Source organism: Martes martes (assembly GCF_963455335.1).
Source record: "Martes martes genome assembly, chromosome: 4".
Lineage (NCBI taxonomy): Eukaryota > Metazoa > Chordata > Mammalia > Carnivora > Mustelidae > Martes > Martes martes.
Genome location: NC_137891.1, coordinates 4,559,872 through 4,572,792, shown reverse-complemented (window position 1 = coordinate 4,572,792; position 12,921 = coordinate 4,559,872). Strand labels below are relative to the sequence as shown.

Sequence of the window (12,921 nt, the reverse complement as noted above, 5' to 3'; positions counted from 1 at the left end):
CGTTTTGCCTGTAAGTTAGTACCCTGGCCGGAATGGCAATAAGACTCAGAAACTTGATACCCTCTCTTTATTCCTCTTCTTATATAAAGTTTTCTCTCTTGGGCACGGGACAGCCACCTAAGTCACCAGGACGGCTGCCAATCTTAAGACTCCCATGTGAGGTTTCCTCCTGATGGATCTAATGTGATCCCCTCCACATCCCTGGTCTAGCCACTTCTGGCCGCGGGACCTCCACTGGGAGCCGGCCGAAACCAGTACCCGATTGAATTAAAATGCAACTGGGGACCGCTTCCTGGGGAAGTTGGCTGTAAGAACCACATGTGTTGGAATGTCGCATAGACCATGATGGATTTCAGTCTTTACTGTTTCTTCTCAGTGTCTTCTACTAACTACTTGAAGCTATGAAATTGGGTAATTTCCCCTTGCAAAAACCTTCCTAGCATTTCCATGGGTTAAAATGGCAAAACAGTATGCAGTCTTCAGTACAGACAATGGCATGGCACAGTATTTTTGTCCATTCACCAGGCACCCATCAGCAGCCTAGGATGTGATGGGGAAGAAGAGGGATGGCGGCACCCCTCCAGGGCCTCTTACGGCTGGAATGCCTTCCCGGGGAAGGCAGGATGGTGATCAATAGTGATTTTTGTTGATGGACGCCTCCAGTCACTTTTGACACACAGGAACCTCTGACATATCCTGCGTGGGACGCCACCCAGGAGTCAGGGAGGATTTGGTAATGGACCTTCTTTACTTTTCTGGGAGCATGGCTTCAGTAGGCTTCTTCAGTTCCCAAGGACTCTACCTTGGGGTGCCTTTTAACCCACTGGAAATAATTTGGATTGCAAAACTTAGAAAAGGACTGAGCTCCTGTAACACTGCATGGCCTCAGTGGGATCTATCAGTTAGATCTCCTCTGCAGGAAACAGAGCAAATGGACCTAGGATACTTTCATTGCTTGTACCAAGGCCTTCATTGCTCTGCACCAGGACCCTGAACTAAGGGGCTTTTGCAGAATGTGTTTGCCCAAATGAGTCCGCTAGTAAACTTAATCCTGACATACTGGATGATAATTATGTTAGTAGGGCTTCAGATAAACCCAGGTTGCTGGGCCACCCCTAGCAAAGGGGACTCTGATTTTATCTCTCTCTGTTTCTCCTAATAGATGTGGGGGCTTCCCCTTTACTCATTTCCCGTGTTAATGGCTATAACTGGAGCCAACTGGGGTTAGTCTAACTTGAGACAGAGACCATAAGGAATATTCCCAAGCAGCTGCCAAAACTCCCTTTGTTTTGGGGAAGTTTCCCTGTCTTCTCTGGCCCGACTTGGACTGCTTAACCCCTACCCCCCTGCTGGTGGGAAAACATGTCTGCTCCTCTGTTGGGGCTGATGAGCTCTAAAACCGGGAATCCTTTCTCTGCCTCCTGGCAGCACTTTGTTTCTTCTGTCTCCCCCTTCTGTTTCTGCACCAACGTGCATGCAGCCTGCATGACTAGCCTCTAGACCATGCACCACAGCTCATTCTCTCTTCACTGTCAAGGAGCAAGAAGAGCAGCCCCTGGACCTAACACCCCCCACTCCAGATCTCCCCACCCATGTCTCAGGTAAACATTCAAAGTGGAGTGGGCACAAGTGGAACGTAAATCAGTATTTGAACTAAGTTAAGTTGTTGGTTTAATTAAGATACACATGTCTTTTAAGTTATCAGCAGTAAACGTGAAACTTCAATCAAAGTTTCACTTTGGTCAAATAAGCTTGTGTTATTTGTTAAAATCTGTGAGCAGAGAGATGACTAAACTGATGTTAATTATCTGTCTCAAAGTTTTAATGGGTAATTGCTGAGATAGCTTTTAAAGTCTTTGGTAACCTGAAACTTTAAAGTTTTGGTTGGATGACAAATGGAATTAAATTATGGACATCTAGGTCTTAACCAAACAGGATAAAATGCTAAGTCATTAATTACTGGATGTAGGTTTGTGCTTTTGACTTCTTATTGCAAAAAAACTAAGACTATTTAAATCTGTTGGTAAACATGTTTTGTGCTTAACTGATTGATAAATTTGCCATCTGAAGAATTCTGTTGTAACAGCTCACAATTGGTTAATACTTAGTCTTCACTAGAGATTAAGGTGTTTCTAAGAGTACAAAATTCTGCTAACTGTAAGACTGATGAAAATAAAGAAAATGACTCTGTGGAAAAGTAGATGATGTGTAAGAAAGATTTAAGGAATGGAAATGCATTTTATTAAAGATAAAAGGTAATTTTGTCCTAAATGAGATGGTTGTTTGGAAGGAAATGACTTAGGACAATACCTGAATGCAAAGGAAAGTTGTAGAAGGTTTGTGAAGGGAAATCTTCAGAAAAGGAATTTTAGCTATGGTCAGGACAGACTAAGATTGAAATGAATGGGTTTTAAAGGTACATTGGTGTAAGACTGAAATTCTCTCTGTTCAAAAGGACAAAGTTTTCTTAGATTAATTGATCTGCTATTAAGAAAATGTAAATGGTTTTATCTTTGCCTGCCCAGAAAATTCAGTTTCTATGTTTTGTTTTATCACGTGTTTAACATCCCTAATTATATTTAGGCATGTGTCGTAAGACCTCCTAAGGTTTTAGCAATTGTTGACAAGATTTAAGTTGTAAATCTCTTTAACTCAGGTTTTCCTTGGTATGCTAAGTTACTCATAAAGTACTGCTAAACCAATGATAAACCTTGGGTTACATTTGGGAAAATGCTATAACTATTCTAGAGATTCTATGCATTTCCTAAAGTTTTAACGTTTTGAGAGATCATCACTTGATATTTTAATTGTGGAAATGTTATGTGTCACAGAAATAACCTGATTTCCTTGCCAGCTAAATTGTAAACTCTCGTCTCATCAGCTCTAACCATATCCATTCTGAGTTTTTGTCACTTATAATCGTTTTAATTCTCTTATAAAATGAGTTTTATCTTCAAGGAGATTCATATAAAGGACTTTCAGGACAAATACAGATATTTGATATACTTGAAAATCCTAAAACTGAAATGGGTAAGAATTTCCAGAACTAACTAAAGCTGCATCCACCAGATTGAGTAACGTGGGACTAAATGAATTAAAAGATTATAGTGTTGTGTCTCTTAATGTTTTGTCTTATTTTAGACATTGCTGGTTCTCTAATGTTTGCTTTTCCAGACTAAGGAAGCTTTTTCTTAAAATGTCTGTGACTTACAGAAATGTAAAATTATTTATTTGCAAACAAATCAAAGCATTCAACTTTTCTCTGTATCTGAACGCTCTAAAACTAAAAGGTCTCAGTAAGTATTCTTTCTTCCTTGGCAATCAGTCATTTGCATAAGTTCAGTAAGACTCTGTTCTCCTTGTAACAGGACACCATTGGAAACATGGGTTATTTTACCAAGGCTTTGACTGGAATGTCATATTTGAGAAAGACATGCATAGACTCAGATATGACCAGACAGCTTTAAGGAACTCAGGTTGACTTTGTGAAACCTGGAGCCATAAAGCCCTTTGGAACTGTTGGCCCGATACCTTGCTTACAGAGTTCCCAGCAGCCTCACCAGGTGAGTAAAGAATGTCACTCCCTGGCAGGGGCAGCACCTCAGGAAGAGGGATTCGCCCAAATCGACAGGTATGGCAGGCATATCTGATGGCAAGTATGTGGCTTGGCTTCTGGCCCGGAGAGGCTACTAAAAGTTCAACCTAGAGATTCCTTATAAGAAGTTCCAGCAAAGCAGATTCTAAAAGATCTATATGATCACACTCACTGTTCTTGCTGAAGCTTATGTAAATAATAGGCCAAGTTTGTTAAAACTGGACTTGTTTCTCAAATAAATTAGTCCTGATTTGGCTATCTCTGGAAATGAGGGTTATTTTAGAGAGAAAAATGATGTTCAGTAATACACCTTTATGGATGTTAAATTCTAGATTTGATTGTCTTTAAATGTTTATTTACCAAAGCTAAACAATTTGAGGTAAACTTCAGAGAATTTGCACAATAGCTTCTTTAGTGAATCTTATTATTTTGTGGAGATATTAGCAGAACCCCATGGCACATGATTAAACAACTAGAAAATGGGATTAATTCCCCAACAACTGAATAACTTAACTGTCACCTGGTGTGTGGCTGGAATAATGAAATTGCCTAAAAGTCAGCATACCGCACTCCATAGGATTAATTATGGACTTGTGGAGATAATGGATGACCCCACTTTCTTTATGGGTGGATTGGATGATGCCTGGGGGACTCCCCTTATCTCTTGACAAGTTTTCTCCACTTGCCAATGATCCTCTGTATTCAGGACATTGTTAAGGCTGGACCACTCAAAGGGGTTCTTAATGGTTTCATCCCTTAGTCATATTTATCCTAGAAGCCACCTCTGTTGAGGTGCAATTGCAAACAGATGCTTTAGCTAAGCAAAGAACAGCCCTCCTCACAAAAAGAGTCTCAAAGCTCACTATGGGACAGTCCCTGACTGTAATGACTTCACATCAGGTATGCCCCTATTAAAAATACAAACGACAGTTGGCTTACTGATGACAAGACTTTTCATAGAAAGAATAAGAAAAGCTAGGTATGCCATAGTGCTCACTAGGACTTTGCAATTGCCAAAGCCTAAAAATAAACATTAATAAATACTGACTCCAAATATGCCTTCCTGGTACTACATACCCATGGAGATATTTGGAAAGAAAGGGGATTGCTGTCAAGCCATAACTCCCCAATCAAATATGGGCCTAAGTTACAAAACCCTCCTTATCGCTATACTAAAGATGGTATATATCAAATCTGGGATACATATTTGTGGCTCACACCCACTATTGGACAGCTCAGTCAAAAGGCAGTCTTATGCTGGGAACAAAGAAATCATACATATGATACTTGGGCAAATAACACACGACATCTAGGATGGCTATCATTAGAAATGTGTTCCCAAGTAATAGTACTCCAGGCTACTGACTGGCTTGCAACTGATTGGGCAAGGCGACCTGGCATTAGATGGTCAGCTCCAAACAGAACCCACCGGATGTGTGGAACTAACATGTGGCCCTGGCTTCCTCCAGGGTGGATAGGTCGCTGTACTTTAGGATTTGCCTGGATTCAAGGGCATATTACTAAAACCATCACCACTCCAGCTAATCTCCCCGATTTACAAAATAGAATGGCCTTAGATGTCCTGACAGCAGCACAGGGTGGCACATGCACAATTATCAAAATAGAATGTTGCACGTATATCCCAGACTATCACAAAAATGTCACAGGACTAATAAAAGATATGAATACCCAGATTAAAGCTCTATGCATATTGGAAAGCCACTTCTCTCTTAAAATCTCACAGTAGAATATCTATACCTGGAATGTAATACATGATTCTTGCTTAAAATACTTACTTATAAACTTTGAATAAAATCATTATGATTATAAAAAAAATAATAATTATCAGAAAAAGAAAAAAAAAGGCTCTACAAGATCCTTCTCTCTCAGTGATTGGTTAAGTTCCTCGTTTGAAGAAGGACTATGGCCAACAATTAAAAATCTCCTTTACGGGCTTCTCATTCTTATCGCCTTATTAATCTTAATGTGTTGCTTTGTTCATTGTTTCTCTACTTGGTGCTGAGACTCCATTACTGCAATGACTTCACGACGACAGATGATCCTGACCACGCACAGAGACACTTCTTCACTGTCAGCGCTGGATTCAGCTGCCTCCGCCTTTCATGACTCCCCTATACGTTCCTCAACTGATCAATGTTGACCCGAGTAGGTAGGAACAGCTCTACGCCCCTATTCAGCAGGAAGAAGTTACAGAAGATGAGACCTTCCATCTTCAACTACCTTAAAGATTTAAGGGTCAAAATTGTTCAGGGGGGAATGATGAGGGAGCAGGAGGCTGGCTGAGGACAAAGCAAAGGCTGGCACCTTGCACCCCCTCTCCACCCACTCCCCTGCGTAATATGTGTGATATTCCTCAGGCACCCATGACTACCCTAAAAGAAAAACAAATAGTCAACTTGCAGAGATCACTATCCTGCAAGACAGGAGTCTCCCTTGGTTTACCAATGTCCTACAGATTTACAACAGAGAAGCTATCTTAACAATAGCACAATTTCCAGAGGCAAATAACTCAGCTCCTCAAGCCCTAAATAAAGTTAATTTCTTCTAAACCCAAATCTCACTAACAAGGACACTTGATAGGAGAAATGTGAAACTTTATCTCTAGATCTCCAAGATAGTGTTGAGAATCATTCCCAAGCATATGGCCCACTGATATACATCTAAAGGGTCTCACAAGAAGATTGTTACTACTAGCAATAAATAACCTTTCTCCCAACAATAGCTGGCCCCTCAAGGTCCTGGAGACCTTGCTTCCAAAATTCCTGAGAGACTAACATCACCCCCTTTGTTCTCACCTACCCAACTCCTGTGTATATAACCAGCCACTCCTCAGGATAACAGGGCACCAGCTCTTCCTGCCCACGGGTCCTGTCCCGGTGCTTTAATAAACCACCATTTTGCACCAAAGATGTCTCAAGAATTCTTCCTTGGTCATCGGCTCTGGACCTCAGCCCACCGAACCTCACCTAGGTTCTAGAACTTCATCAACAGTACAGACTTAAGGCAAATGTTTAGGACTATTAGAAACAACACGTCCTGTTCCTACAGCTGGAGACGGAATGCTGGAAGCTGAGTTCTCTGTCTCCTGGGTTTGCCTAAGTGGTTGGTGAACAAAGCAGAACAAAAGCAGGACCAGGCACACAGTCTCAGGATGTTCTGGCTGTGACACTCACACCCGATCTGACCACACATGCCTGGCATGATTTTTTGTCCGAAGTAGGTGTTTAATGAATGTTGCCAGGAAGTGAGACTTGCTCTACTTCTTTGAGGCAGGGGAGGGCTATCCCTGGTGTGATTTTATGGTTCTCTCAGCCCAGGGAACATGTTTCCTCATTTGTCTGTGTCATCCTAAGACCTTACAGTCTGGAGCACAGTGTGGACCCAGCAAAACTCACTGGCTTGGCTACACCACCGGCCATGTCTCATCCCAGGGCCCTGGGGTGCTGCTTCTCTGCAGCCCTCCCTCCCCTCTCCCTGGGATACAGGTTAGATGCAATCATGCGGAGAAGGCACTTAGATCTCAGACCATCCCCAGTGCCCTTAGCTAGGATTCTCACTTCAAGTCTGCACTCAGTGACTCTCTCGCAGTGAGAAACTACTCTCTCGCAGTGAGAAACTACTTGCGAAGCGTGCACTGTTAGGCTCCGTGCCTTTCTGCTCTGAGACCTCGATGAGTACATAGCTTGAAGAGTTTGTGCTTTGATGGTGTTAATTGCACAGAACAAATGCATTCCCCACAGCTTCCAGAATGCTCTGCTGGAGGCATCTGCCCAGGCTGGTGGCAGCTGCAGTCCTTCCTACAGGAGGTGATGCTTTGGGTGACTTAGCTATCACCTTGGTCCCTAACTCAGGACAAAAGTGTTTTTCCATCACAAAGTTGACTCTGAATGGCTCACCTTCCTTTCACCTGCTTCACTCCCATTCAACCACCAAAAGTCTCTGACACCAAGAAGTCCTCCTGATTGCTTCATGAGACTGCGGACTGCAACAGATTCCTTCTGCCGCAACCCCAGGAGCGTCTGCACTTGCCTCACTGCTGAAGACCGTGCACGGCTCCACCCCCCCCCCCCAAACACTAAGGTGTGAGCCTCAGATGATGGGGCTAGAGCTGCTTCATCCAATCAGAGCAAAGGGCATCCCACGGAGCAGGGGTTCAATACATGAATGAACTCCCTGACCCAATGGACCAACCAAATGCCCCACTGAGCCCCTGACCCTTCAGTGTCCTGCACCATCTTCTTTTAATGGGTAATTTGAGAAGCTGGGTGAATATTTTTTGGAGGCTGGGGAGTGCCATTGTTGGGGTATACAAAGCGAGGGTGAAAGAGGTAGACCAAAGGACAGTGGTTTGGGGTGCTGTGTTTGTTTGGAGCAGCAGCAGAGCTGGGAGGAAATCTCCTGTTCCTAGACCTTCTCTTGTTCTTAAAACAAGGTGCATCCATGGAACCCTGCCACAGGCGTGTATGATGCGTGGAATGGGGCTAGCCTGGCGGCAGGAACCCCACCCGATGACCTTTTCCTAGTATCGGAAGACACCGTGGTGATCCTGGCTCTTCTCTATGGTGGGATCTACACTGAAAAGGGGTTATATCAGCATAATAAAGAATCTCACCGCCTGTTTCTTCCCAATTCCAGGAGGGCTAACGCTCAGCCTGGGTCTGTCTTAGTCATAGATTCTGTGTAGGACTGTTCCTCGAATGGTGCCCCTGGGTGGCTCAGTCAGTTAAGCGTCTGCCTTTGGTTCAGGTCATGATCCTGGGATCAAGCCCCACCTCGGGCTCCCTGCTCAAGGGGGAGCCTGTTCCTTCCTCTCCCTGTGCCCCTAACCCACCCCCTCCTTGTGCACTCTCTCGCTCTATCTCAAATACACAAATAAATAAAATAAAAAAGCCCGTTCCTTGAAGAAGAGCTGTAGCAATGCCCAGACCTTCAGTGAGGGTGCCGGGTTATAGCTCTGACCCCGTCCCAGAGTCCAGGGAGCATAGGGAGACCAGCCCCTCACCTACAGTCCCACCCAGGCTCACTCTGGCCCCCATGCTCCTGGGGCCCTCTGTTCCTCCTGACCCAGGACTACCGCCACATGCCTTGAGATCAGACAGGGTTCTCTTTACACCCAGACCTCACCCAAGCCCCTGCCCTCGCCCGGGATCATGGTTTCATCCTTCTGAGCCACAGCCCCCTAATCTGTGAATGGAGAACCTCAAGGTCTGGTGAGAAAGAAATGAGATAATGAATGAAAAATGCCTGCCACCATGCCTGGCACATGGCGACCACAGGGTGGATTTAGCTGCTAATCCGCCAGTACGATTTCTGTAAGGTCTCCCTCCCCGAATCTGCTGCCTTGCTCTACCTGCCAACTGGATGCCCTTGATCCTCGATACTGGCTGCCGACTCCCTGACTTAAGGGAGCCACTCAGGCAAGTCCCACTATCCCTTTGAGTCTATCTCCTTATCAGAGGGTCCTTTTCCTTCCTTAGGGGAGTGTTGCAAAATCTAAATGAAATACGCAGGCAGAGCACCTGGTATGTTGCAGGACTCCTCGGAATCTGTGAATGTTGATTCTCCCTGGTCTCTTTCCCCCTTATTTTGCCTGAGATGTTTTCATCAAAACTAGCTCACTGGGCTGGTAGTCAGCATGGGGCAGCATACCAAGTGAGCACACCACCCAGCGCCTACCGAAGGGAGGGATGTCAGTCTTTGCTATGCCAAGAGAACAGCTGTTGCTTTGCAGGAGCAGAGATAACCCGCGGGGTCATCTTGTTAAACCTCTTGCCGGATACCTGAATCCTCACTACAGTCTTCCTCCAAAGGGCCAGGCAGCCTACCTCTCAAACCTCTCGGGGATAGGCAGGGCACTCACCACCCACCCACACTTCATCAGGGAGCTGGCAGCCAGGTCTGGCCCATGCAAGATGAAGTCAGGTGACAGAGGGGTCAAGCACAAGGGTCTGCGGTTGGACACACTGGGTCTGGGTCTTGGCTTTGCCGCTATCCAGCTCTGTTACCTTGACCACGTGCCTTGCCCAGCTGTGCTCAACATCCTCCCTGTGAAATGCAGACCTCGCAGTGCCCACCTCCTGGGCTGTCTGGGAAGATCAGATGAAATAATATTTATCCAAGGGAGCCAAGTGATGGAGACATCCTAAGGATGACCTCGCTGGGCACAGAGCCAACACTGGAAGTTCATTTCCCAGGGACTCAGGAGATGAACTTTCTACCCAGGCAGTTTTCCAACTATCAGAATGAAGTATGTGATGCTGTAAAATTCCTTGGAGCAGAGATAAATATTCTATAAAAAAAAGATGCCTTCTCAGCAAGGGAGGGACCTGCCACCAGCCGCCTGGGCCAGACCAGCAGGCTTTACCCTACATCAGAATGGCAGAGGTTGCCTAGAAATCTTGGAGCCGTATCAGTAGACTCTGCTGACCTGGGAAACCCACTTGACCCAAGCAAAGCACTGATCCACGGGACCAGCAAGGCTTTGGCACCACCCCGAATGCAGGTGCTCCGTCCTCTCTGGGGTTCCTAGTTACTCTGATGAACACAGTTGCATCCCGCAGCAGGAAAGCAGCACGGATGGGACTAAAGGTCTACCTCAATGTGGCAGCCGTGAAGCATGAGTCTTCACACTCCTGTTATCATTGGCAGAAAGACTGGGACATCTTGAGGTTGAATTCTTAGCCGGGGAAGGACAGCTTCCCATCTCTTTCTAGGGCAGTGCAATTATGAGAAATGACTGAGACTAATAAAAGCCTCCAACGAACAAGGAATTTAATCAATAGGTAATGATTTTTTGTCATGTCCTTGACTATGAAAAAAAGTCTTCTCTTGTCAATTAAAATCAGGAAAGACTTTCTATTACTACTTTAAAAAAAAAAAAAAAACTAAAATATATAGCTTTCCACCAAGGCATTTCATTGTGTACAGAGATGAAAAGTCTTGGGCTCCTCTGAAAAGGTTTTCTTTTCTCTTTTGTTTCACTCCCTCCCTCCCAGGCATGAGCTCTGTGACTTTGACATAACCCAAGTGCTTGTTCGGAACACAGGAAATGAGGAAGGAGCTGATCACACAAATGCCAAGCTTCACCCTAAATTAAGACAAAGGCTTGATGCAGAGCCAGCAAAAGCGTCCCTCCCTACTCACTGCAGCGAGCCGGTTCTTTCTGAAACACAGACCTTACCCGTCTGTCTTGCTCACAGCCTTTCCAGACCTCCCTCATTTTAGGCCTGAGGCCCATAGGCGGGGGACCCGGGCACCTCACGGTCCTCGCCCAATCTTGGCAGACGGATGCCCAGCTTCTCAGGGCCTTTAGTGTCCATGGACAAGGTGAACAGGTTCTGAAAACCAGCGAAGTCTGCACCCAGATCTGCTCTCCTTCCTGGCCAAAGGGCCCGGCTGTGACCTTCACTTCCCTGTCCTGTGCCCTGATCCTTTCACCAGGAGGATGTATACCCAAGCTGTTTGACTCTGCCTATGACCGTTTTTTAGAACATATGACAGCCTTGTGTGGGGTTGAGGGTCAGTTTCTGAAATCAGTGAACACTGGACTGCATTCCCAGAAAGCCACTGATCCCCAGTGCCTCACGGTCCTTACATGCAAAGCAACAGCACAAAGAGTACCAACCTCGGAGAGTAATCATGGAAATCAGGTAAGAGATGCACACCAAGCATTTAGCACAGCCCTACACAGAGAACTTTCTAGGAGGATAGAAATGCTCTGTATCTGCCTTGTCCACTAAGATAGGCTCTAGCTACATCTGGCCATCATGTACTTGGACTATGGCAAGTGGGACCAAGGACGTGAATTTTTAGTTGTATTTACTTGTATTTAATTTTCATTAACTTAAAGCTAAACTGACACATGTGGCCAGTGGCTGCCAGATGAGACAGAGGATTTAGCACATCACTGGGCATGGAGAGTTCTGGACAAATACTGCTGTTAATATCGTCGTGGATATTAACACACGGTTGTTCAAACCAAACACGCCATAACTTATTGAAATGCTCCCCCCCATCATTTCCAAATGCATGCACATGGACTTCATGCTTTTACCTTAACCAAGAGATTTATGTCCCCGGGCGACAGTAGTGAGGAGGGACCCTGCCAAAGTAAAAACAAGTAAATACAGACGTACCCGCAGGCATGCACACAGTACCTCCCCCATCCTTGCTCAGACAGCATAAGGCCTTCAAGTGTAGGGTGGATGCAAACAGCTCTGCCCATGTCCCAAGCCAGGAGGCATGAGAAGAAGTCACTTCGAAGGCGGCAATCCTACAGGCTGCCAGTTCTACCCATGACTAACTGACATCAGCCTTCGTGGTCCCCAGTCTCCTCCTGTTGGCCCTTTTACCTGGTGGTCTTTTCTCCCCACCCCCCATCAAAACCTGATAGGTCTCGCGGGTACTGTGGAAGGCCAAGGGAAAAACTGTCCTGGATTCCCCAGGTGGGTAACAGCTGTTGCTATCAGCCATTCACAACCTAGTATGAATTTGAAGCCACTATTTCAGCTCTTCCAGGTGGAACTGCATTCCTAACCTCATCCATCATACAGGTTGTAGGTGTCTAACTCTGGGAAAGAGACATCAGAAATCAGGAGTAATCACAAAGCCTCTAAAGGTACGTAGAAGTCCGCAGGTCACCAAATTCACATTCAAACCCATTGAGTTGGAGTGTGCTGTGTTAGGATTATGGCCAGCCTGGACCCCAAGGTGGAATGCAGGCTGGGTTCACACAGGGGTATAAGAACACATAGCCGGAAGGAAAGACATAATTAACAGGCAGACGCTGTAGGGATGAGGGAATTCTTGGGTAGAACTGGAGGAGATCGACAGGGTATTTTGCAAACTTCTAAATTTTGCAGCAAGGGAAGAGTGCCAGAGAATCCATTCTCCAGAGGAAGTGTTAGATTTTCCTCTAGAATATAGGAAGCCTGTGGCCACAAGTGAATGTGCAGGGGCTGATTTCTTCTGATTAAGTTTGCATTTCGGCTTATGAATTATGGATTGACTCTAGCATCTTGGGGATGCTGAAACCAACACAATTTTCTTGGCTCTCAAACCCCCCAGGGCTTCTGTCGCACCTTATGGCTAAGCAAAGCCATGCAACCTTGGCATCATGTCAGGAAAACCTCTACAGTGATTGCAGGTGTGTGCATTTTCCTGCAGCTTCTGTGCACGGGGCCTCTTATCGACCCTCTGGGCTAGGACACAGATGGACCCCCAAGATTGGGGCTGGCAGACTCGATCTGGTGGTGCCTGCGGGTGTCAGCCCCCTAGGCAGAGCTCACTCTGTGTACACCTGCCCC

The 12,921-nt window shown here is 45.6% G+C and overlaps 1 protein-coding gene across 1 annotated transcript in view; it reads right to left on the bottom strand.

The window, feature by feature from the left end:
• The window catches only part of COL22A1 (collagen type XXII alpha 1 chain), a gene marked incomplete at its 5' end in the record, with an annotated part of 228,133 nt that overhangs the window by 53,944 nt on the left and 161,268 nt on the right, over positions 1 to 12,921 (bottom strand). Inside the window, one exon of the mRNA XM_080800193.1 lies at positions 11,670 to 11,717. Coding sequence (XP_080656319.1) covers positions 11,670 to 11,717 — 48 coding nt within the window. The remainder of the gene's footprint in view (positions 1 to 11,669; positions 11,718 to 12,921) is intronic.